The sequence below is a fragment of the Pseudorca crassidens genome, chromosome 4 (genome assembly GCF_039906515.1).
Source record: "Pseudorca crassidens isolate mPseCra1 chromosome 4, mPseCra1.hap1, whole genome shotgun sequence".
Taxonomy (NCBI): domain Eukaryota; kingdom Metazoa; phylum Chordata; class Mammalia; order Artiodactyla; family Delphinidae; genus Pseudorca; species Pseudorca crassidens.
The window spans coordinates 119,630,240-119,658,055 of record NC_090299.1 but is presented as its reverse complement, the minus strand read 5'-3'; the positions used below and the strand labels follow the sequence as shown (position 1 = coordinate 119,658,055).

The 27,816-nt window shown below is 38.5% G+C and overlaps 1 protein-coding gene across 5 annotated transcripts in view; it reads right to left on the bottom strand.

Moving 5' to 3' along the window:
- The window catches only part of KLHL2 (kelch like family member 2), a 125,353-nt gene that overhangs the window by 17,723 nt on the left and 79,814 nt on the right, over positions 1 to 27,816 (bottom strand). For all 5 annotated transcript variants that reach the window (XM_067736566.1, XM_067736569.1, XM_067736567.1 and 2 more), the window contains 3 exons: positions 8,462 to 8,571; positions 4,017 to 4,133; positions 2,687 to 2,836 (listed from right to left, as the gene is read on the bottom strand). In XM_067736566.1, the coding sequence (XP_067592667.1) occupies positions 2,687 to 2,836; positions 4,017 to 4,133; positions 8,462 to 8,571 (377 nt within the window). The remainder of the gene's footprint in view (positions 1 to 2,686; positions 2,837 to 4,016; positions 4,134 to 8,461; positions 8,572 to 27,816) is intronic.

The following is a 27,816-nucleotide window of genomic DNA, read 5'->3' as shown; positions in this document are numbered from 1 at the left end:
GTAAAAAAAGAAAAATAAATATATAGAAATAATAAGATTGCATTTGTAAAAATACAGATTCCAAAGATAAAAAGAAGCTAACAACAAAGCACAGTAGCAAAACATATACAGTTTTTCATTATACTGTCCAAATCCAAGAGTGCCTTACACAATCCCAAGACGGTTTACTGACGATACAAAATATCGTCATATAAATAATATCTGAGATATAAAATAATATCTGAGATATAAAAAGATCTTTGATGCAAATTAGTATGCGTCCACAGAATCAGAGCCTAATTAGTCACTGTCATGGTAGAAACATTATCTATTATTCCAGCATTGCTACCACATTTTGTCTCATAGGTCTTACCATGATTATGATATGTCACAAGAGAAATTAATCTTTGCCTCATTCTTACCTACCTATTTAGAATTAATCTTGAGTACAACCACTCTAAAATGACAAACAGTGCTACTGAAAAACGTGTCCAACACAAGCAGTTTTGCAAAAACATGTGCAGATAAATAAACTTTGAGGAGAGACTATGCAAATGCAAAATCAGGAGCTGAGTAGCTTCCTGCTACCTGTCAGGTCTGCAACCCTCCTCCCCAGCCACCCTGAGAGAACAGAAGAGAACCTTCATGGATCAGCATACCCACCACAAAATCAGAGCTAAAGAACTGAGAAACCGCAAGTTTAATACAGTTAGGAGGGTCACTCCAAAGCCACAACCAGAGAAGCCCGGAGAGTGTCAACTGAACAGATGATCACAACTCTACATAAGAGAAAATACTTGATAGGATTTTACCAAAGACTCTTTAGAATGTTTTCAAAAGCGACATGCTTATTACAGAAATTAGAAGAGAATTAGTTTTCACTCTAAAGGTTAAGGCATAGCTAAAGATAGCAAAGCTAAAGATGCCAGCAGAGGGAACATGCAAGTTAAGAAGAGATCTTTTATAAATATGAAATGTTTAAAAAGTATTAAAGATAAAACAAGCTATTTAGAAGGAAGTTAAAGAGACCAGCATAAAAGAAATAATAATTCGAATGGGCTAAGCCTATGAACAACTTTTATAAATCTATTTTTTTTGTAAGAACAAAAACTGACACCAAATAATATGGACAAATATGAAGTAATGAAGACTTATAGAGATGGCTACTTATAAAAGGAGGTAAAAGGGTATTTGGAAAATGTGAACACTTATAAAATCAGCAGACCCAGATGGCATGCATACTAAGGTGTTAAGGGAACTAGCTAATGTACTTACTGAGCCACTTACAATTATTTTTGAAAAATCTTGGAGAACTGAGGAGAGATCAGAAAATTTAAAAACGGCAAATACCAATTTTCAAAATATGGTAGGAAGTGAGTGCCTTGTAAATACTTTTTAAGTGATAATAATTCTCAGTAAAAATTTAGAATATTTTGAGAAAAGCATTTGAACTTCCAGGAGCCTATGAAACGATGAGTAACACGCAGAGGGATGTTAAAAAAAAAAGCATGCCAAATTTGAATCTATATGATCCTGAATCTCAGTAGATGTTATGTGCCAAATTATTTACTTTTTGGCTTAGATAATAAACATAATCATATAGACTGAAACTTCCTACAAACGGACTATGTTGGTAAGTGGGTATTTCTAATGAGGTATCACCAGGTAAAGTACTGAAGTCCATTTTAAATTAAAATATTTACTAATGATCTAGAAAAAAGGAGGGAGTAGCACATTGGCAAAATACAGTTGGTTCTAAATTGAGAACTCTTGTTAACACTGGGCAAAACAGAAAAACACTACTAATATGGATTTGAAGCAATTAAAATGTAGAACTCCAAAAAAAAATAAAATTGAAAAAACACTAAATAAAAGCATTAAAGTGAAAGAATTTAAAAGATTTAATTTAATGAAAAGGTAAAGTAATAACTAAAGGTGATATAAGAAAACAGTGGATAACAGATTAATTCTTATTTCTTAATTCATCATTGCCCCAAACACACATGAGAGCTAAAAATCAATACATAAATAAAAGCATTATATTATGGGTCATTCTGATTAGACCATACACAAAATGGTGCTTAAAGTGCTGGTCTCCTAGTACTGTAAAGATGCAAACAGAGCAGAAGGAATTGCAAACAAAGAGACAGAAATGAGGGGTTATTCGTAAGGAAAATTAAATCAGTAAGACATGAATGGCTTCAACTAAAAAGATAAAGGTAGAATATGAACTTTCACAGAGGAATTACATGAACACTGGAGATCTGGGAAAACATATGGAAAATCTACACTGAAATGACTATGTATGATGTGTGAGTGAACCATCAAATAGTACACAACAGACAATAGGAAGGAACAAAAGGAACAAGCTAGCATCCTAAGTTCTTAGCAATTCTGTGAAACTAGTCGGTTTTCAGTTACTATCCAAACATGTAGCTTACAAAGAAACCTTTGTAAAGAGCTAAAAAAAACTCAGAAGGGACAAATACCAGTTGCCTCTGTTCCAGAAGAGTGACATCATGTAGTTTATAAAGATTAAGTGAGTCAAACAATCCTCATCCTCCACAGACAAAATTAATAGAGAAGTTGAATTATATACACTTCAATGAATTCCTGGGCACATGGAAAATCAGATGAGTAAAATATTAACAGCCTCACTATGGGCCTTTCAGATGAGGTAGTAACAAGTATGAACAGCAGATCCTACTTTGGGAAGGTTCATGGGTGTCCTCAGTCGGGTCCGGACACTCTTCATTAATATACGCTGCTCTGTTGGTAGCAGATGATACTTCATAGCTTCAATGAGGTAATCTTTGCAAGCACTGCTGTTCTTCACCAGTGCTTCTTCCTCAACCCTCTGGAAGAAGAAATCAGACCCACCCCATGAGGGGATAGCTACTTCATGATAAGACTGACAAAGAAACAAAGTAGAGGAAAAAAGCAATAACTATCCTCCCTGGTTCAGTCTAAAAGTTACAGAGGAAAGTTTATAAATATCACTAAAAGAAAAGTAAATGATGCCCCCAAATGCTCAAGTATCTGGTCTGCAGAGCAAAATATTTATAAGTAATAAAGAAGAATTGCAATGAAAATTATATACTTCAATGTCAGCTACAGAATAATCTTTGGATAATATTATGTTCACCTATTTGTTATCTTTAAAGATTAAGCCAAATAGTAAGAAAAATAAGAAAATTTAGATAATGAGTCCTTCAGGTGGGGGAGGAAATATTTATAAATTAAAGATGTCTTTTTAAAGCACAAACTAAATACCCGGAAAAGGAATTCAAAATACTTTATAACAATGTGCCTACACCACAAATAAAACTTGTCCTTGCTATCCCTGACGTCAAGTGCAGGACAGATTTTTTCTGTTCATTTTCTTAAAGGCAGAGTACCAATGATTACACAAATTACAACAAATAATGAGGCTTCAAGAAATTCTAAAATGATCAGATCTAATCTCCTTATAAAGAAATGTTTCAATACATGGTTTCAATTATAAATTAAAATGTTGAAATGTTCCTAGTAGAATATTAATAAAACAATAAATTTAAAATTGTTCAGAGACTACTAAAGATCCATTTATTGCTATTTATTTCAAATAACCTGGTTTTCCTCAGTTTAGAAGTAAAGACAGAAACCAAATGCAAGCCACTGGAACTGTGAAGGAAAATTAAAAAGTATTTGAGTTGAACATCAAAATTCCATTTCTACAGAGCAGTCAGAGCAGGCTATCAAAAGGAAAGCAAAGGAGATGCAGAGCAGTGACACAGAGCCACAAATGCATTTATTTACATGTACTTAAGTCACCACAAATACTGCCTCCATAAGTTCTAGTACTTGCTTACTCAAATCAGAAACAGGGAAGAAGCAAACCTGTAAGACAGGGAACTGCCCCAAGAGTTAGCAGCTGCCAAGGACAGCAGGTGCGTTTACTGCCCTCTGCCTAGTTACCACTGTGTAACAGGAATCTACATGCTGTCAGCCCAGTGACGTGGAGTAGGTGTACTCATGTGTTTTGCAAATGCTTTTACCTGAACTAAATATTCCCGAGGAAGTAAAGGTAACCGTACATGTTCCATCAGCCGAGCCATAAATTCTTGCCTTACATCCTTGTCATGATTCACCCAAGCTATTACTGCTTCAAATACCTTGCCGAAAATATGGGGGAAAGAAAAATAAGTAATGAGTTATGTACCAAAGCATCTGAATAAAATACAATATTACATTTTGTATACAACTCTTGCTAAGACATCCAAGTTTAATCCATGGCTCAAGTTTTTCAAATCCTGACTTATGATGCACTTGAAAAGTACATCCACTCCATTTCTTTCTTTGCTTTTTATTTTTTTCATTTGGTACTTAGTATGTACTTAATTTAAGAGGTACTCTCAGGAACTTTTAGATAATACAGTATTGTTAGTCACATTAGGTCTCTAGAACTTTTTCATCTTATAACTAGAAGTTTGTACCCTTTGACCAACATCTCCCAGATTCCCCTACTCCCAGCCCCTGGTAACCACCACTCAACTCTCTTTCTATGAGTTTGACTTTTGAGTCTGCATATAAGTGAGATGATACAGTATTTGTCTTTCTCTGACTTATTTCACTTAGCATAATGCCCTCAAGGTCCATCCATGTTGTCACAAAAGGCAGCATTTCCTTCTTTTTATGGCTGAGTAATAATCCATTGTGTGTATATAGCACCTCTCTATCCATTCATTCAGGTTGTTTCCACATCTTGGTTATTGTGAAAAATGCTGCAGCCAACACAGCAATACAGGTATCTCTTCAAGATTCTGTTTTTATTTCCTTTGGATACATACTCAGAAGTGGGACTGCTGGATCATATGGTAGATCTACTTTTAATTTAGTAGGTACTTTAATAAGTACTTGAGTACTTTTATGTATTTAGTGAGTACTTTTTGCTGGGTATTTACTACATATTTCATCAAGTACATTATCTAATCTTCTTGAACTTGAGTGGTAGCGGTGATAATTTGATGATATATGATCTAATTCATTGTTGACAACCTTTCCAAATTGAATTTGGTTCTACTTACTTAGATTTAAATCTAAAGTCCCTTTTGAATAAAGCACCCAAAATAATAAAGCAAAGTGATATCTGGAATGAAAATCATGTACTCTTAGCAACAACTCATTTTTTGGCTTTTTCTTTGGGTTTACAAACAAATGCTGGACCATATACTTCTAAATCAAAGATCTGCAGAATAGATTAACTCTCTTTTGTCACAACAGTAGAATGTATTAAAATATAATATTTTATATTAAAAATAATCAAAATAATAAGGGCATTACAACATATATGTATGAGAAAGCTAATAAGCTATTATGAAGACAGTATTTGACTACATAATTTCCTTCCAGACTGATGAATATACAACCCAGTAATCTTTAACGGGTTGTAGAAAATGTCTGATGATATGTAAATGAATAACTAGGAAGCAAAAAATAGGTTATTTTGATGCAGGTATAGAGCAAGCAGCTAAAAATAATCTACATTATAATTAATGAGCCTCTTTAATTCATTCAGTCACCAAGTACCTCTATGTGCCAGATGCTAGAAGATAAAGAGGGTCCTGTCAATTCTATCTGCTATTTCTCAGCTCTGTCTTCTCTTCTCCACCCCTCTTTCTACCACCCTATGCCAGATCCTATTGCTCACTGGTAACTTCAACATCCTTCTATATGACCCTCACCCCACTTTTGGTCCATTCTGCACACCACCACTTTGGAGCTAGTCGCCAAAAATGGTCCCTAATAAACCACTTCTCTGGTATCCACACCTTATGTAGTAACCTCCCACAGGAATCTAAGCTGGCCCTGTGTAACCAACAGAAGGTTGTGGAGGCAGTGCTGTGGGGCTTCTGAAGCTGGGTCATAAGATGCCTCTGGTCTCTTGAAATGCTCATTTGGGGGAAGCCAGGTGTCATGTAAAAAGTCTGATTACTGGAGATGAGATGCTATGAGACCCAAGCCAGTCATAGAGAGGAAGGGGGGTGGGGAGGGTGAGCTACCAACCAATACCTGGCCCAGGAGCCAGACAAGCGAGTGAAGGAACCATCCTGGGTGTTCCAGAAACATAAGATGCCATGTGCAGAGGGACTGAAGCCTTGGGTATGTGGCTCCAGTAGAATAATGCCACCTGTCAAGCCAACCCAGCTGAAGCCCCAGGCACTGCAGAGCAGAGACAAGCTGTCCCTATGTGCCCTGCATGAATTCTGCCCACAGACTGTGAGCATAACAACATGGTTGTTTTATGTCACTGCATTTTGGGGTGGTTGTTATGCAGCAGTAGAAAACCAGAACAGCCTCCATGACATTTCTACAGTGAAGGCATTATCATAGCACTCTTCTACTGATTAGAACCCTTCAGAGGCTCTTCATCACCAGGATAAAGTCAATTTTTTTTAAAAAAATTTTTGGCTGTGTTGGGCCCTCGTTGCTGTGTGCAGGCTTTCTCCAGCTGTGGTGAGTGGGGGCTACTCTTCATTGCAGTGCATAGGCTTCTTGTTGTGGCTTCTCTTGTTGTGGAGCATGGGCTCTAGGTGCGCAGGCTTCAGTAGTTGCGGCACACGGGCTCAGTAGTTGTGTCATGTGGGGTCTAGAAAGCAGGCTTAGTAGTCGTGGTACACGGGCTTAGCTGCTCTGCTGCATGTGGGATCTTCCCAAACTACGGCTTGAATCAGTGTCCCCTGCATTGGCAGGCAGATTCCTATTCACTGTGCCACCAGGGAAGTCCAAGTCAATTTTCTTTAACATGGCTGAGATGGTATTTTATGTCATCTTCCCACCTTATCTCCTACCACTGTGCCAAACATACTGTAAACTCTAATTGTAGTGAACTAAAAGAATGCAATCATTCTTTCACACCTCTTTACACTTACATATTCTGTTCCCTCTACCTGGGCTGCCCTTCTCCTTCCACCCATCCCTGTTTCCCTGGCAAATTCATATGCACTTTTAAAAATTTGGATCATACATCTGAGCCACACTTAACTCCAATCTGTATCCAAGGAATGATTAAAGGCTCCTTCTGGACCCTCTACAGCATTCCGTGATCATTTATTACCCCACTGCTTGTCCCTCTAGTCATGAGTAAAGGATTTTATTTTGCAATCTTCTTGTATGGAGGACTCCAATGGCAGTGTCTGGTACACAGTACGCACTCAACACACATCTATTAAACATGAATAGTAGTGTCTTCCTCTCCTCTATATTTCTGGGGTGTTAAGATTATACATTTCACAACCACTTTCACATATTTTTTTATTTGGTAAATATTATAAGAAATGTGTCTTTTTGCCCCAAGCAGTATGAATATCCTTGAGGAAAAGAACAACAAAGTTTATACAACAAATCACACAAAGGAAAAACTCAAGTTTCACTTCCTCCAAACACTGCAGGTTCATAAGCTTTTGCCCCCTGATTCCCACAAGCTACAAAACCTACCCAAAGAATAAAACCCACTGAGAAGCTTCTCCCTCCACCGATACAAAAGGTGCAGGTGGTTGAAAAAGGCAACCCCAACTTCGGAGAGACAGGCTACAACCAGACAAAGCAGCTGCACAGGGCTCTGGAAAGGGGGAAGGACACATGGAGAGGGTGGGGTGTAAGCTGCAGGGGCCAGTCTGAAGGAAGAGGTCAGTCTGGAACTAGCTAAACTTTGCCACCTGGGTGACTTCGTCCAACTCACATGATGGTGAAATTACTTTGGTTTGTGAATATTATGTTTATTTATTTATTTATTTTTGAAGTGGCTTCTTTTTATTAATTAATTAATTTATTTATTTTTGGCTGCATTGGGTCTTCGTTGTTGCATGCGGCCTTTCTCTAGTTGTGCTGAGCGTGAGCGGGGGCTACTCTTTGTTGCTGTGCGCAGGCTTCTCATTGCGGTGGCTTCTCTTGTTGAGGAGCATGGGCTCTAGGCATGCAGGCTTCAGTAGTTGTGGCACACAGGCTCAGTAGTTTTGGCTCATGGGCTCTTGAGCACAGGCTCAGTAGTTGTGGCGCACTGGCTAGTTGCTCCACGGCATGTGGGATCTTCCCGGACCAAGGCTTGAACCCATGTCCCCTGCATTGGCAGGTGGATTCTTAACCACTGTGCCACCAGGGAAGTCTGAGAATATTATGTTTAGATCACAATTTTCCCTGGTATCTAGCTGTGAGAAGAAACCCAGTTCCCCAAAGGCCCTTTGTTTCAGATAGTTCAATGTATGCAAGCTCTTGCTGTGGGGTCAAGCACAAAACTCTGGTGTCTAACCATTTAGGGACGCTCCTAAGGGGTGAGAACACAGTTATTTACCCAACCAACAAGTCAACTAGCGGAGTTTCTCAACTTCCAGATCAAAGATCACTGGCTGTCACTACACATACAGGATCACAAAGTTACAAAACAAAGTGAAAGAAAGGAAAAATACTATATCACTGTACACTGGGAAAAGAAAAATACACTTACTTTCTCTTCTGAAGAAATGGTAAGTTTGTCACTCGAGATTAAGCTGCACACTTGTTCAATGCCGAGGTTGAGAAATTCTTCACTAAGTACGACATCTGCAAAATGTTGCTCTGTTTGGAGGTTACAAAGAAAACCCATTAACGCCACATTCTATTACCATAGTTTCAAACTGCTTAAAAAAGAAGAGGGTTTTTCCTAATCTAACCTATGAAGGAGAAAACCAAGTGTACTTCCTTAAGGCAAGAACTAACAAGACAAACCCAAACAAACTCTCCTGGGGAAGTGGTCTGTACTTGAGTGACAAAGTGGAAGCACAGGCAGGAAGGTAGCCTTACTGTACACTCCGCTGAATCACTTCTGTTTTTATAAGAGGGTATTTTAGAGTTAAACATCTATCTATTTCTTATCTGGTAATAAGACTATCAGTGTTGAAATTTGTAAAACCTTTTGATTACATAAATCAGATAAAGTACATGGTGTTATTATTTACACACTTAAATGTATTATGTAAAACATTAGAGGGCTTTAGGACATAATGGGGTAAGGAGGGGAAGCTGCTTTAATTGAAAACTAAAGACTAAACAAGGAAATCTTAAATGCTGGTCAGTCTGAATAGATAACTCTGAATTCTATGTAAGCAATTTACTTGCGGATCAAGTTACACTATTTTATACCCTCAATTCCTTTCCAGAAACCAGTGAAATTAGGAATTCTTAAAACTGAAAAAGAAACCCTTTCTTTGATTTCACAAATATACCCACTCCTCCAAAGGGGGGGGAGGGGGTACTATTAGTATAATCAATGACTTAAAAACTTAAAAAAAAAAGAAAACTAATCATTTACAAAGTATCCTTTCCTCCAAATCTAGCTCTCATTTTAAAGCGTGAGCTCACAAGGAAATATGGTGGTCAAATCCCAGCTCTGCCACGTGCTAGTTTGTAAAACCTTGGGAAAGTTTTGTAATTTCTCTAACCCTTGGCTTCCTCATCTATAAAATGGGGATAATAAAAATACCTTACATAACAAGATTGCTGTGAGGATTAAATAAATTAATGGCTTGTAAGCATCTAGAACTGTGTGTGGTAAAGGGTAAAGACTCAATAATTTAGCTCTTATTGTATTGTGATCCCTATATTCTAAAGTAAAAATCTGCTAGGAATTCTAGGTATTTTCTAGGTCTTTACAATTAACTATATTCTAATAGTAATTTTTTTCAAAGCCTTTTTTTCTAAGGTGAAATAAAAGATTCATTTCAAATGTATGTTTCAACATACCATAAAAAGGGTTAGTTGGCTTCCCTTGCAGAGAACACAGAGCAAAGCAATGCCCCCAAGACTGGAGAGATCAACAGGAGAACACAGGGAGCTGCAGCTGATTGAAAGAGACTCACAAGTGGAAACCGCATGCGAATCAGTGCGAGGGTAGGAAAATCTCAGCGTGGACAACTCTGAGAGTTAAAAACTCCAGGGGGACCCAGTCATAGGGGGATCCCCTCAATATTGTGAGATTTCCTCCAGGAGCTCGACCAGGTTTCCACAGTAAATATGAGAGAAGAATCCCCTCTGGCTTCTGGTAGAGGGAGGAGAAATGAATTTCAACAATTTGAAATATCCAAAGCAGTGTGTTCTTAATAAGGCCTGCCCTCAGGAGAAACTAGTTAACCAGAGCCTAACTGACCCAAGGAAGGGAAACACCCAACTCCAACCCACTCCAGCCATCCTGTCCCACCTAGGGAGGGAGAAAGAAACCTGAGAAACATTTGTCAAGTTCACAGTCCAGAGCCACAGGCTCATTAACAAACTGAGACCTAATCATAGGAATACAGAAGGCTTCCCTCCCCACATCTCACTGTCACATCTCTAAAGGCCTGTTTACAGCAGTTCCTTTCACTGGGTACATCATGTCTGGCGACGAAGAAAAAAATTACAAGGCATTCTAAAAGGCAAAAACACAAATTGAAGAGACAGAGCAAGCATCCAAACCAGACATGGCAGGGATGCTGGATTTATCAAACTGGGAATTTAAAACAACTATGATAAATATGCTCAGAGCTCTAATGGATAAAGCAGACAGCATGCAGGAACAGATGGGCAATGTAAACAGAGAGATGGATAATTCTAAGAAAAAAGTAAAAAGAAATGCTAGAGATCAAAAACACGATAAGAAAAATGAAGAATGTCTTTGATGGGCTGATTAGTAGACTGGACACGGCTGAGGAAGCAACCTCTGAGTCTGAGGAAAATGGTGGATACATGTCATTATACATTGTCAAAACCCACAGAATATACAACACAAGCAGTGAACCATATATACTATGGTCTTCAGTTAATAATAATGTATCAATATTGGCTCATAATCTGTAACAAATGTACCACACTAATGCAATATGTTAATAATAGCAGAAACTGTAGGAAGAACAGGAAGAACTCTCTGCACCGCCCACTCAATTTGTCTATAAAACTACAACTGCTCTAACAAATATTACTAGTTAAAAAAGAATGCACTGATAAAGAACAACATAAATGATTAATTTGTAACTGAATAATAGTTCCTGACCTCACAAGAAGTTTACACAAAAAAATCATTTCAGAACTTTTTATACATAAAGAAATATTTTCACTTCCAAACATAGGCCTGTAATGATTTTGCACCAAGCTTCTTTTACAGTTTTAAAATCTGAATCAGAGAAAGAGATTACTGGCCTCCCTATACTTTTCATGGGGGAAAAAAAATCTCTAGTGGTAACAAACACAACAGAGAGAACGTAACTTTTCTATATCATGACTGTATAAGTTACCCTAGACTCTTGCCTCATTAATCAGAAAAATGGACTTACTAAAAAACAAACCTGGTAACGTTTTAAAAATAATCAATTACTTACATTTATAAGTAAGGGCATTAGTAAACTTTATCCAAAGTCAAGTTTGGGCTCTAAATTCATTGTGTACTCTTTACTAGTGATCAAAGGAGGTTAAGAGGACAGGAAAAGTAGTCAACTACTACAACTGTACTGTCGACCTTCCCATATCCAGGGCTGTGAAACTCAACTGTATTCATCCTACATCATTTTATACAGGGGACTGGAGTATAGACAGATGTTGGTATCAGCGGGTCTCCTGGAACCAGTCCCCCAAGGATACACAGGGATGATGGCATTGCGAAAACCATAACATAGCTGTTATTCAAACAAATGAACCTGAGGACCCTCACCAATTACAAAAAAACTAGTCTAAATGAAAAGTGGAGAAAGATGAAATGTTCAAAGGAACTTTCATTGTAGAAAGTCATATACATATTTTTAAATAGTTCCAACCCTCACATATGTTCTACTTTCTACCTGAACAACCTCTCCTCCTCAGTAAAAGCTTTAGGTATTGGTATCTAATGTTTACCCCTTCACATTAAGCTTTCTTGAAAAGGTTTTGGCAATTATGTAGAGCATCACTAAATATGGAGGGCAGTATCTGGCAACATCAGGAGTAAATTAGTTTACTGTAAGGCCTGCCTTTTCTCTATTTATATGAACAGTATGAATCTTCAAATGTTCTGCTGTATTAACTGACAGGCAATTTGGCAGGACTCTTGCTGGTTAATACACCCCAGGCACCCAGACACACCAGATGACTGGCTCAGTCACTGTAAGGCACTCTGGGGCACGAGTGATATTTTAAATGTCTTTGGTTACACAGGTTTGTCCCGTGAATAATATTCTTAATTTAATGTCACCTAACTTGAGCATTTACTGATCTTTCCCACTAAACTTGAAGATTCCACCTACCCACCTACCTACAACAATTCACATAATTTATATGGCCGGACTTCAACCCACACACCAGCAGAACTCACGGTTATCCTACGGCCACTATCCCTGGCCCAACCCTCTCTGTTTCCAGAACAGCTTACGCTTGACACTGCCAATTGTCTGTTATTTTATATGTTCTGAAGCCTTGGTCTCCAGATCCTATTGTTTCTTATCAGTCCATGCTTGCTCTGCATGATCCTACCAACCTTAAAACTTTAACCAATTCACTCAGTATCAAACTAAAAACATTAAAAGTAGCATCCATTCTTTTTGATGTGATGGTAAATAAGATTATTTCCTTAATCTCTCTTTCTGATACTTTGTTGTTAGTGTATAGAAATGCAACAGATTTCTGTATATTAATTTTGTATCCTGATACTTTACCAAATTCATTACTGAGCTCTAATAGTTCTCGGGTAGCCTTTAGGACTTTCTATGTACAGTATCATGTCATCTGCAGACAGTGACAGTTTTGGAACTTCCCTGGTGGCGCAGTGGTTAAGAATCTGCCTGCCAATGCAGGGGACACGGGTTCGATCCCTGGTCTGAGAAGATCCCACATGCCGTGGAGCAACTAATCCTGTGCACCACAACTACTGAGCCTGTGCTCTAGAACCTGCGAGTCACAACTACTGAGCCCGTGTGCCACAACTACTGAAGCCCACGTGCCTAGAGCCCATGCTCTGCAACAAGAGAAGTCACCGCAATGAGACGCCCATGCACTGCAACCAAGAGTAGCCCCCACTTGCTGTAACTAGAGAAAGCCTGAGCGCAGCAACGAAGACCCAACGCAGCCAAAAAACACCCCACAAACAAACAGTGACAGTTTTACTTCCAGTTTGGATTCCTTTTATTTCTTTTTCTTCTCTGAATGCTGTGGCTAAGACTTCCAAAACTATGTTGAATAAAAGTGGTGAGAAGGGGGCTTTCCTGGTGGCGCAGTGGTTGGGAGTCTGCCTGCCGATGCAGGGGACACGGGTTCGGGCCCTGGTCTGGGAGGATCCCGCGTGCCGCGGAGAGGCTGGGCCCATGAGCCACAATTACTGAGCCTGCGCGTCTGGAGCCTGTGCTCCGCAGAGAACAAGAGAGGCAGCGATGAAGAGTGGCCCCCGCTTGCCACAACTAGAGAAAGCCCTCGCACAGAAACAAAGACCCAACACAGCCATAAATATATAAATAAATTTAAAAATAAAAAAAAATTAAAAAAAAAAAAAGAAGTGGTGAGAAGGACATCCTTGTCTTGTTCCTGATCTCAGAGGGAATGCTTTCAGCTTTTCACCATTGAGTATGATGTTAGCTGTGGGTTTGTCATACTTGGGCTTTATTATGTTGAGGTATGTTCGTTCACTCTATGTCCACTTTCTGGAGAGTTTTTATCATAAATGGATACTGAATTTTATCAAAATCGGTTTTGGCATCTACTGAGATGATCATATGGTTTTTATTCTTCAATTTGTTAATGTGGTGTATCACACTGACTGATTTGTGGATACTGAAAAATCCTTGCATCCCTGAGACAAATCCCTTTTGATCATGGTGTATGATCCTTTAATGTATTGTTGGATTCGACTGGCTAGTATTTTGTTGAGGATTTTTGTACCTGTGTTCATCAGTGATATTGGTCTGTAATTTTCTTTTTTTGTGATACCTTTGTCTGATTTTGGTTTCAGGGTGATGGTGCCCTCACAGGACGACTTTGGAAGTATTCCTTCCTCTGCAATTTTTGGAATAGTTTGAGAAGGATAGGTATTAACTCTTGTCTAAATGTTTCATAGAATTCACCTGTAAAGCCATCTGATTCTGGACTTCTGTTTTCTGGGAGTTTTTAAATTACTTATTCAATTTCATTACTTGGTCTGTTCATATCTTCTATTTCTTCCTGGTTCAGTCTTGGGAGCTTCTCTCCATTTCTCATTGAATTTTAACTTTTCCACCTTTGGAAGTGACAGGAAGGGACAATAGGTTTGGCTACTGTGCTGGTCCAGATTGCCAGCAGCAATACCATCTAGCAAATGCTTCCCCTTCAGCCCACTCCCATTTACATAGGGTATCATTCCATAGGTATAGAACTAGTGGTCTATCTCAACCACTAGGTAATACAGCTGTATTCACTGTCAAACCCAAGTTTGCCAGATGGGGTGAATGCACAGTCTATCACATTAGGCCTTTAGGAATCCTGACGTAAAAGTTTAGAAGTACAGTTAAGGTTTCTTGCTTAGGAATCACCCCTGCTTCTGGCCCCTGCAACTGCAGCCCTGGTCCTGGAACCACTGAATCAGGTAGGAATAAAAGGAAGTTGAGGTGTTGTGGGGGAAACTGTATAGTCATACCAGCATCTTCTCCCACCTCCTCTTCCCCAGATTCTTCTGAAAAGTGAAGGAATCTATCTGTTGAAGACTCCTCCTTGGTCACACCCACATGGGGTATCCTTAACCCATGTTGAGTGTGAGCACACGCTTGTGAAGACGTGTAAGCCAGCCCTTCATGCCTTTACCTCCCCCAGTTTTAGACAATAAAAGTTTCAGTTGCCTGCTCTAAGTCTCTATCAAAGTACTACTCCTAGGATATCTCTCCTAGGATACCTCTTTGCTCATTGTTGGACATTGTGGATTACTACTGTGGACTGAATTGTGTTCCCCCAAAATTTACATTTTGAAGACAACCCTTAATGTGGTTGTATTTGGAGATAGATCCTTCAAGGAGGTAATTAAATTTAAATGAGGTCATAAGAGAGCCCTAATCCAATAGGACTGGTGTCCTTATAAAAAGACACCAGTGGTGTACATGCACAGAGAAAATGCCATGTGCGGACACAGTGAGAAGGTGGTCATCTATAAGGTGGGAAGAGAGGTCTCACCAGAAACCAACCTTACTGGCAGCTTGATCTTGGACTCCCAGTCTCCAGAACTATGAGGAGGTAAATTTCTGTTGTTTAAGTCACCCAGTCTGTGGTATTTTGTTATGGCAGGAAAACTTTTGGAAATTGCAAAGCACTACAGAATGTAAAGAATCTTTCATTCAATTAAAAAAAATGTTTTTAATATCTACAAAAAGAAGTAGCATCCAAACCTATTACATTATTTTCAAAAGCATATAACATTTCTCTTTTCTTCTTTGTAACCCTTGTGCTATAAGAAAAAAAAATATTTTAGTGAAAAACACTTTGGTGATTTAAGCTTCTGGCAAGTACTACTGGAAACTGAGAATAGAGGAGGAATTCATTATTACTCAGTTAATGAGATAGTTTTAATGAATGGCCAAGAGAACACATATAGCACATCTAAATAATATACTAATAAACTCTTTTCTAAGTGACATTAGAGTGTAGTTTAATCTGCTACCTTCACAATGGTCATTCTCAAACCTTATGCTGAAGATGACAGTTCCACTGTTGCCATCAAACCATCCTGCTTTTTGACTGTGGGCTAGAAATAGAACAACTGTGAGAAATACAGAGTAGTATTACCACATGGACAGGATCCACTATCAAGAGAAACCACTGCACATCTGTGCAGGTGAACAGACATGTGCATACTGAAATCGGTCTGTTAGCTACCACCTCCATTCAGTTTTATGCCTCAGAATGCTTTGGGGTAAGGAGAATGGGAAGTGGTTTGTTTTACAGTACCTATAACCAATTCTCTTGAACTAAAATAAAGCAAGTCTTGTCATTTGAATGGGAAAAAGTATAATTCTGTATCTGTTGGAGGAAAAAACCCTGTTGTCAAAACTGTAAGGGCAAAAGGAGCTTTACAAAGTTGTTATGGGAACATATAAAATTCAAACCACATTTATAAAGGGAATCGCTAGGCCATCTCAGAAGAAAGAGCTTTGGGTGTGACGAGATCACAAATTTTAGTCAACTAATGCAAGACACGTACAATACGGCAAGGCATTTCCCCAATACATATTTAAAAAAAAAGCATGGACTCCTAACAATACCTTTAATGAATCGGTAAAATCTTGCATGTGTTTCTAAAACATTAAAATAACATGAACCTGTAATGACTGACAGTGGCAGTTCTCAATTTTACGATTCCTATATGTATATTCAAATTTCTAGGCACCAAAAGCAACTGAAAACATGTTTAGATAGAAATTTGTTCACAGGAACTCTGTAGGAAGAAAGGCAAGAAGGTTAGTGCTACCTGTCATTTTATGTGTTCTTTATACAAATCATTATTTGCCTCTCTGCTGCTTAGTTCCTGTTGTTAAATGCTCTAATATTACCACTACTGCTAAAAAAAATTATATATGAACATTTCTTCCCTGGCCTCAAGCTACAAAACCATGAAGATCAAAATTAAAACCAAACAAAAAACCCCAAAACATATCCCTACTATGAAACTGTGTACTATTTCATACTGCCGGTAGGAGTATAAATTAGTACAAGCTCTACAGACATCAATATTGAAATCTCATCCTACAAATACACTTGACCAGTTACAAAATAACACGTTCCAAGTTATTCACTGCGGCATTGTTTTTAATAACTGCAAAAGAGTTAATTCGTTGGCATTGATTAAAAATGGTACAATTACACAATATTCTGCATCTATAAAAAAGAATAAGAAAGTTCATGCTATGAAGAGAGTTTCAGGAAATGTTGCCAGTTTGAGGGGAGAAAAGGTACTACTGAAGGAGTACACAGAATATTAGCTACCTTTTGTGTAAAGAAAGGGGAAGGATAACACTATAGATTCATGTACACTGGAAAAGTATAAAAGGAACTAATAAAAACACTTCCCTATAGAGGAGGGCATACCTAAGGAGGAGAGAAGTAGGACAGATGTAGAAACAAATGTTTTCAGTGGATAGCTTGGTACATATTACTGTTATATGAACCATATGAATAGATTACCTAGCCTCCCTCACCCCCACAAAACAAAAAAAACCCCAAAACTAATACTAGTAACTACATTTGTCAGGAGACGGGGGGTAAGGGGGAATGACGGACAAGGGTGAAAGGGAGACTTCTTCAATATACACCTTTCAACACCCTTGTGTATATAGTCAAATGATCTTTGATAAGGATGCCAAGACCACTGAAAGAGGAAAGAACAGTCTCTTCAAAAAACAGGGTTGGGGGCTTCCTGGTGGCGCAGTGGTTGAGAGTCCGCCTGCCGATGCAGGGGACACGGGTTTGTGCCCCAGTCTGGGAAGATCCCACATGCCGCGGAGCGGCTGGGCCCATGAGCCATGGCCGCTGAGCCTGCGCGTCCAGAGCCTGTGCTCCGTAACGGGAGAGGCCACAACAGTGAGAGGCCCGCGTACCGCAAAAAAAAAAAACCCACTTAGATGATGCTGCCAGTAACAAGATGAATAAGTTCTGGGGATCTAACATACAGCATGGTGACTACCATCAACAATAATGCATTACACAGTTGAAAGTTTCTAGGAGAGTAAATCTTAAATGTTCTCACCACAAAAAAGTAATAGTAATTATGTTTTGTTATTCAATTGTGTGAGTTCATTATATATTTTAGATATCAAGCCCTTATCAGATATATGATTTGCAAATATTTTCTCCCACTTTGTAGGCTGCTTTTTCATTTTATTTATTGTTTCTTTTGCTGTGCAGAAGCTTTTTCTTAGCTTGATGAAGTCCTACTTATTAACTTTTGCTTTTGTTGCTTGTGCTTTTGGTGTCATATCTGAAAAATCATTACCAATGTCAAGGAGCTGTTTTCATCTAGGAGTTTTATGGTTTCCAGTCTTATGTTTAAGTCTTTAATCTATTTGAGTTAATTTTAGTTAAGTGTTGTAAGATAGGGGTCCAATTTCATTCTTCTGTATGTGGTTATCCAGTTTTTCCAATACCACTTACTGAAGAGATTGTACTCCCCCCACTGAATATTCTCGACTTCCTTACCAAATACTAGTTGGTTGTCCACAAGGGGGTTCTTACCAGGCTCCCAATTCTGTTCCATTGGTCTATGTGTCTATTTTAATGCCAGTACCCACCCTGTTTTGATTATTGTACCTTTGTAATATAGTTTTAAATCAGGAAGTGTGATGCCTTCAGCTTTGTTCTTCTCTCTCAGGACTGCTTTGGCTATTTGGGTTCTTTTGTGGTTCCACTAAAATTTCAGGATCTTTTTTCTATTTCTGTGAAAAATACCACTGAAATTTTGATAGGGATTGCATTGTATCCATAGATGGCTTTGGGTAATATGGACATTTTAACAATATTAATTCTTCCAATCCATCAATGCAGGATATCTTTCTATTTATTTGCATCCTTTTCAATTTCTTTCATCTAAGTCTTGTAGTTTTCAATGTACAGATCTTTCTCCTCCTTGGTTAAATTTACTCCTAAGTATTTTATTGTTTTTGATGCTATTGTGTATGGGGCTGTTTTATTTCTTTTTCATATATTTCATTGTTACTATATATAAATTCAACTGATTTATGTGCTGATTTTGCATCATGCAACTTTAATAAATTTGTTGATTAGTTTCAACAGGTTCTTTTTTTTTTGGTGGAGATCATATCATATAAGATCCTATCTGCAAACAAACAATTTTACTCCTTCCTTTCTGACTGGGTACCTTTTATTTCTTTCTCTTGCCTGACTGCTCTGGCTAGGACTTCCACTACTATGTTGAATAGGAGTGGTAATGGTGGGCACCCCTGTCTAATATCTGATCTTAAAGGAAAAGCTTTCAACATTTTGCTTTTTGAGTATGACATTAGCTGTGGGCTTGCCATATATGGCCTTTATTATGTTACAGTATGTTCCTTCTATACACAATTTGCTGAGAGTTTTTCTCATGAAAGGATGCTATACTTTGTCAAATGGTTTTTCTGCATCTACTAAGATGATTGTATAATTTTTATCTTTCATTCTATTAAGTGGTGTACCTTACTAACTGATTTGCATATGTTGAATCCTATGCATAAACTCCACTTGATCATGGTGTATGACCCATTTAATGTGCTGTTAATGTCAGTTTGCTAATATTTGAAAATTTTTGCATCTGTATTCATCAAGGATACTGGCCTATAGTTATCTTTTCTTGTAATGTCTTTATCTGGCTTTGGTATCAGGGTAATGCTGGCCTTGTAAAATGAGTTTGAGAGTTTTGCTCCTCTTTGACGTTTTGTAAGAGCTTGAGAAGGATTAGTGTTAATTCTTCTTTAAACGTTTGATGGAATTCACCAGTGAAGCCAACTTGGTCCTCGACTTGCTTTGCTGAGAAGTTTTTGATTTCTGATTCAATCTCCTTATTTGTTATTGGTCTGTTCAGATTTTCTGTTTCATGAATCAGTCTTCATAGATTGTATGTTTCTAGGAATTTATCCGTTTCTTCGAGGTTATATTGGCATATAAACATCCATTACAGTCTCTTACAATCCTTTGCATTTCTGTGGTATAAGGTGTAATGTCTCCTCTTTCATTATTAATTTTAATTCACTTTAACCTTCTTTTTTCCCTAGTCTAACTAAAGGTTTGTCTATTTGGTTTATCTTTTCAAAAAACCAGGCCTTAATTTCACTTACCTTTTTCTGGTCTCTATTTCATTTATTTCTACTCTGATCTTTGTTATTTCCTTCCTTCTGCTATCGTTGAGCTTAGTTTGTTCTTCTTTTTCTAGTTCCCTGAGATACAAAATTAGGTTGTTTGAGGTCTTTTTTCTTAATATAGGCATTTATCACTGTTAACTTCCCTCTTAGAACTGGTTTTGCAGCATCTCGTAGATTTTGGTATGGTGTGTTTTCATTTTTGTTTGTTCCAAGATATTTTTAAATTTCCTTTTTGATTTCTTTTCAGTTGTTTTCTTTTCTTTTTTTAAAATTTCTTTTTTTGACCCATTGGTTGTTCAGGACTGTGTTGTTTAATTTCCACACATTTGTGAATTTTTGAATTTCCTCCTGTTACTGATTTATAGTGTTATACCACTGTAGTCAAAAAATATACTTGGTATGATTTTAATTTTCTTAAATTTGTTAAGACTTGTTGTGTGACCTACCATATGGTCTATCCTGGAGAAGTTCTGTGTGTGCTTGAGAATAATGTGTATTCTGCTATTTTCGGATAGAATGTTCTGAATATGTCTGTTAGGTCCACTGGGTCTAAAGTACGGCTCAAGTCCAATGTTTTCTTGTTGATATTCTGTCCGGATGATTATCCATTGTTGATTAAAGCTGGGGTATTGATGTTCCTGAAGATTATTTTATTATTGTCTATTTCTCCTTCCAGATCTTTTAGTACTTCTTAATACATTTAGGTGCTCCAATGTTGCGTGCATATATATCTATGATTGTTATATCTTCTTGATGAATTGAACCATTTATCATTATATAATGACCTTCTCTTCTCTAGTTACCATTTTTGGCTTAACATCTATTTTGTCTGACATCAGTAGAGGTACCCCTGTACTCTTTTGGTTTCCACTTGCATGGAATATCTTTTCCATCTCTTCACTTTGAGCCCATGTGTGACCTCAAAACTGAAGTGAGACACTGGTAGGCACCATATATTATTTTTTTGTTTTTTAAAATCCATCCAACCAATCTATGCCTTTTGATTCTCCAATCAAATCCATTTACATTTAGCGTGATTATTGATAGGTAAGATATTACTAATTCCAACTTACAGTTTTCTGCCTATTTTTGCAGTTCCCTTGTTCTCTTCCTCTCTCACTGTCTTCCTTAGTAAACATGATTTTCTATAGTGGTGTGCTTTGAGTCCCTTCTTTTACCTTTTGTGTATCTACTTTAGGTTTTTGCTTTGTGGTTACCATGAGGCTTACATAAAATATCTTATAGATATAATAATGTATTTTATGCTGATAACAACTTAACTTTAATCATATATAAAAACTCTACCCCTTTACTCCCCCCCCCACCTTTTATGGGTTTTGATGTATAATGTACCTCTTTTTACATTGTAAATTCATGAACAAATTATTGTAGCTATAGTTTTTTTTAATACTCTTATCCTTCAACCTTATACCACTATTTTAGAGTATTAGAGTATTCTTAATTTGATTATACGCTTACCTTTACCAGTGTGTTGTATATTTTCATACGTTTTCATGTTATTAATAGCTGCCTTTTTATTTCAGCTTGAAGAACTCCTTTCAGCATTTCTTTTATGGCAGAACTAGTGGTGATGAACTCCCTCAGCCTTTGCATCTGGGAAAGTCTTTATCTCTCCTTCATTTCTGAATCACGGACTAAGAAAGGGCACTCCTGGCACTAAGCTGTGTTGCCATGTGGGAGGGGTGACACAGGTGAGGTCAAACTGCTCCTCTCACCCTCTCCAGCGTGTCCAAACTTGTGCTGGTATTGTTGTTTTTGCTCCAATGTAATGCTGTATCATCTCCTCTGGAAACCTGGACTTCCAGGAAGGCTCTCTCATCTGTGGGGGACAGTCTGGCTCAGTGTTCTCCGGGGGCTCCCAGACTGCAGTCAAGAGGGACTGGAAACAGTTCACAGATCACTTCAGGATCTACAGCCAGTACCAAGGTCTGCCTGCCTATTGCCTAATGTACAGTGGGCAAGGCTCCTTCTGGGTTCTTTAGGGTATGATGCTGGATCCCACAGCTCCCACAAAGGTACCTTCATTTGTGGATGGATACAGGATATTTGTTGTGCAGGGAGGGAAGGCAAGAATGAGGGATGTCTTATACCCATGACCAGAAAACGTTTATAACCATGTGAAAACATCAGTGATTGAAATTTTAAAAACACAAACAGTAACAAAATATCCCCAAACTAAGCCTAACTAGTTTTTGTCCCCAGTGAGAAAGAAAAGTGTTACTATAAACAGTCAATGCATTTTATTGTCTTGACTTCTGGGAACAATCATCTGCTATCCTCTCCTACTTGGGCCACTGCTCTACCTTGCTGGCCTTTACTTGCTGGCCTCTAAAGTTCTTTAGAGCAGATCTTAATACTGAAGCCTCTACATACTGATGCACACACATCTTTATCTGTTGAAACACAGGCTCTGGCTCACTTTCCCCTCAAATTGTTCTTTGGAAGTTCTTTTCTTAAGATTAGTATTTCTTAACCCCTGTGCAGTGTTTCACCCTAAGAACACTCTCTTCTAGCTTGGATTCTATAACACTTTTTTCTACCTTTCTAACTACTCAGTGTGTCTCTATCAGCTCCCTAAAGCTAGGTATTGCCTACAGTCCTGCCTGCCCCAAGTCCCCTTTTCATTTTCTGCTTGTTCTCCTTTAACCATTTCATCCACATTTGTGTGTCCCTAGTTACTGTCAACAGTTGACAATTCCAGAGTCAACCTCTTTCCCAAACCCTAATAACTGAATTTCCAGCTATCTGTTAGTCTCCATATGCTCTGTCTAACCGTCATAGCTATTTTAAACAAATAGATCCACCCCAACACCATTCACCTGCAACACATACAAGCAGTCCTCTAAAACTCACATTATTCATTGCCATAGGTCACTTACTTTGGCTTCTTTTGCGCTCTGTGGTCTGACTTTTTAATCATCATACATCTTTCCATTGATGGCTTTGCTTCATTTCTTGGCTTGATGCTCAGCAAAGATTCTCTGACTGAGTGTGCTGATTATCTCCTCAAAACAAATTAATGTCTTCTGCTGGCCAAGCTGTCTTTGGCTACTGCTAATAATCCTGCTGAGTCTGAGAACCTCTTAAGTGATACTGCACTTCACTGCTGGTTGTCCCTTGAGCAATCAAGACTAAGACCTACCTACACCTTCCTCCAGACACCTGCCTCCTGACCTCCCATGTTTCTTTTGGGTATTAATGGCTCTGTTATCCACACTGACTCCAAGGCTAAATAAAGTCTCAGTCACAATTGATTCCCCACTCCCTCTCTCTTTTTACTGTGGTGAAGACATAAGGTAATTTACCACCTTAACCATTTTTAAGTATACATATAGTTCAGTAGTGTTAAATATGCTCACATTGGAAAATCTAAAACTCTATACCTGTTAAACAACTCTCCTTTTCCTCCTCCTCCATCCCTTCCTCTCTATAAACCCTAAAATAAATTGTTTCACAAATCCTGGGAACCTTTCTCTATAGTGCCACAAGAAATCATAAGATCTAGTGGTATAAGGGATCTGAAAGGTCACCTGACCACAACTTTCATATGTAAGAGGAACCTCTATAATGTTTACATTCAATGGATATCTAGCTACAGTTTGCACACATCAGCAGAGAACAAAGCAGTCACCCTTGAGCATTTACTATAAGCTTCTTTTTCTCCTTATTTTGTAACATTGATACTACTTATGCCCACCACAGAACAAGATTAAGTTCTTTCTCTCATGAAATTCCTTCGAACTTTTACAGAGAGCATTATATTCTCCTGAATTTTCCTTCTACGGTTTATAAATTCCTAAGTCTTTTGACAACTACTTCTACAACATGGTTTGGGGTCTTCATCATCATCCTGGCTGTGAATTCAGTGCTTCAGTTCATCAGTCTCTCTGAAAACAATAACTGAAAATGAATTTGGGACTTCCCTGGTGGTCCAGTGGTTAAGAATCTGCCTTCCAATGCAGGGGATGCGGGTTCAATCCCTGGTCGGGGAACCAAGATCCCACATGCCGCGGGGCAACTAAGCCCATGCGCTGGAACTACTGAGTCAGTGGGCTCTAGAGCCCACGAGCCACAACTAGAGAGAAGACCGCGTGCCGCAACAAAGAACTAATGCAGCCAAATAAATAAATAAATAATTTTAAAAAAGAAATTAAATGAACTCAATTCCATAGATATGGTCTGACCTAGGCAGAACAGAATGAGATAATCACCTTATACCTTTCTAGACACAATTACATTACTGATTGCTATTGAATCCATTATCAACAAAAACCCTAGCAACTTTGGATTGGTTTGGCCAATACAAGCCTAATACTTGTCACAAAGCTGAGATAAGAAATTCTTCCTTTTTGCTAAATGAATTCTTATTCAGATTACTGTGTCTCAGTAAGGTACAGTAAAAATTAGCAGCTACTGCACATTGGCAGCTACTGAACATTGGCAATAAATATACACACTTTGAAATATACACACTCTGAATTACCTAAAATGTAATGCTACAGGACAGAACATCTCAGAGTCTAGTCTGTTTCCTGTACTCTTATCCAGGGTTAGTTCCCAGATTCACAACCTCCTCTCTATCTTCACTACCCTAGTTCTCACTGTTACCAACCTCAACTACTCTTTCTAGTCCTCTCACCCACATGTTGACAGATTATTCTGTTTATAGCACACAGCTAGCATCGTGGTATTAGTGATTTGCCTCTACTAGTTTACCCTGGCACTGAGTAAAGCCAACCAGTAATTATACTGGCATTTGATAATCAGTTCCTTCTCTCTCAGCAAACCCCATAACTGCAACAGAGCATGATTCCCAGTCGTATGGACTATGCCGTGGATATGCAACATACGTTGAACACATATTTGTACGTATATAATGTATATAGGCATTCTTCCTTATATATAAGGAATCTCTTCACTCTGTAGAGCAGTTTAACTTTGCTGTTTGCTTCCCTCCTGCAAATAAAATAAGCATATCAAGAAATGAGAGATAGTCTCTAAGATCTGTCACACCAGGTCTAAAGGGCTCAGGTCCCTCATCCCAAATGAAGTGAACAATACAAATCCAAAGTTCTGCGTGTTCTATTTTGTACCCTGTGATAAGGTACAAAGTAGTCTTTATATTTGATTTCTACATAACAAGCACCTTTTCGATCAAAATTAAATGCTGCAAGGGGCTCCTATAATTCCTCTATACTCCATCCAGTGCAGAATCTATCTGAGAAGTGAGGTTAAGTGCATGGATACAACAACAGTATTTTAGACCCACAAACAGCCTACCCCTGAGAGACAAAGTGTCTGGGGGAAAATAAAGATATCTCTAGTCTTCATTTTCTTAATTAATAAAACGACAGTGTTAGACTAGATAACTGCTAAGGTTCCCAACTAGTGCTAATACTCCATGAGTCTTTCATTCTGAATACTATTAGTCTCTAAGGGAAAAAAAATTCATATATATACCTCCAGCAGTTCCATTAACACAGACAGTTTGGTGAAACCTGAAAAGAGCTAACACACCTCAGCTAGAAAAACTGTCAACAAAGCAGAACAGAGAAACTGCATGTAGTTTGTTAGGACATAAATGAAGACCATAATAAGTTTAAGAATATAAAAATGATTAATTCTTTTAAGAAGTGTCATTTAAGTCAGCTTAAATTCAATCAAGAAGTGGTGTACATCAAATGCTTTCACAGTTCTGCAAAGGAAGAAATCTTCTGTATCAGTAAATTAACATTGAGACAGACCCTCGAATAAGCGGCATCTATTCTTTAGTATGCATATCACAAAGTCAAGGCTGGTAATACCATTAGTAGAACCACTCTTTCAAGTTTCCTTCAAGAGGGCAGATTTCAAAATCATGAGCTTATTTTGACAGATGTTTACCCCAAGCAGTGATTCCTAGACTAAATTACAGAAGGGTGGGCAAATGATTGAAGTAAACTGACTGCAGAAGAAAATGTTATGGGACCAGCTCTCAGAGAGGATAAGGCATAATCTAGATATACCAAATTTGGGTGCGACTTGACTACTACTGGCCTATAAACTCCTTTGAAGCAGGGGTTAAATCGTATTGAGTCTGTCATCACCCACAGCAGTTTGGCACATAAAGAGTATAGCTCTGAAAGGACTGACCACTGGGTCTAAGCTGAGCAGCCAAGAGATGACTGGGAGAACTGGAACCAGAGAACATATATTTATGAAGAAATACAAGAGCACGAGAAGGCAGGAATATGGTCAGCGCAAAGGTTGAAACCTTGGGAGTTCCAAATACCAACAAGGTTCAACATGCCCTAGAGTTGTGCTCTAAGGTGGCAAATGGGTTTATGGAAGGAAGACAGTAGTCTCAAGGAGGTAGGAAGAGGGAGGCTCAAGGGAGACAACAGTATAGATTTTGAAGTTGCTGATGACAAGAGAAACAAAGTACAGAGGGAAAAGACAATACAGGTGTCAGACTTAGTATGATTGGAGGCCTGGAGACCTAGAGAGCGTACTGCAGACTGACAGTCAGAAAGTGCAGAACCGAGGACAGGGACAGAACAACAGTCTGGAAGTCTACCCTCCTACCCACCTGGTGAGTCGGAGGGGAGTGCCCCTTAAAGAAGTTTGCCCCCAACATGCAGGTATGGGACAAAGCAAAGTTTCATTTAAGATAAAGGGAGAGGGTACACACAAGAAAACAGCTGGGCATATAAAAATGTTTGATCAGTGTCCAAGCATGGTGGGAAGGCTAAAGTAGGGCATTATGGGGTGCCTGGACAGGCCTAGGATATATAAACAGATAATAGGGTTAAGAGCAAGAAGAGAACAGGAAATAAACTGAAAGCATGTCAGTGACCTGAGGACTTCTTCACAGGTAGTCCTGTTACTGAGGAATGTCAGGTCCCTCAGAGTTTCAGCTAGAGCACTGGTTTGAATATGATACTAAAAATGATACTAAGCAAAGGTCAGTTAGAACCAATATTAAGCAGCTTCTCAAATTTTTAATGCGGGGAGTGGTTAGATGTAGGAATGACTAAGAATCGGGAACTTACTCTTTCCCTTAAATTTGTTAGAAATTCTCACAATTCAACCACTGGTAACTTTTGTTTATCAACAAGGAAGGTTGAATAAAATTCTTATTTCAAGTTAAAAATCTAACTTCCAAAAGAATTTTTTGCTGGGACTATAAAAATGCACCTGAAGTCATAAGTTCAGTTTTTATCTCCTCTATATTTTTAGTTCAGCAAAAATGCTCAAAACAGAGGTCTTAATGATTTGGGAAATGAGTAAAACATGAACACCAATCAAAACACAAGTCCATAAACCAGCATTCTCCAAACAAGTCCATACTCTTGGCATAGGTGTGAAATTTTGCGTTTTTAGGTATAGAGCAAAAATAATTTCACACAGCTTTTCTGCTAAGAAAACAATTACTCAAGAGCATAAGAAAGGCTGATTACAGTCCAGAACACCAGGTCTCAACATGCAGGTCATTTTGCCTGACTGGTCTGGTGGCCCTCGGTGGTCCATGGTTTGAGGCTGCTACAACCCTGGAAAAGCAGAGTGGGCCAGGGGGGAAGGGCTGTGACTGAAGCAATGGGAGGGGGTCACCAGGATGGGCAGTGCAGACTCTCCCCCAGTGCTGAGACCTCTGACCTTCCCCACTAGGTTTCCCATATTTTTACTTTTCCTAAAGATGCTGATATATGAAAAATGAACACGAGTTCATAGAAGAGATTCCCATGGACCATTTTAATTCTTTCATTACACCTATACAATTTAATTCAATTATAATGAATAAGACACAGCTCATTTCCAATCTGCAAGAGAAAGGAATGAAGCAGATCTTCTGCCCAGAAGCTCTGGTGAGTTTTCAGAGGATAAGGAGTGCTCCAGTCTCTTAAGCGCAGTCACACTTAGGATCAGGATGTACCCTGAGGTTATGCAACTTTCTTCCCTTTCCCCTCTCTCTCCCTCAGCCCCTCTTTCTCCTCCCTGCTTCTTTCCATGTACGTATGTACTTATG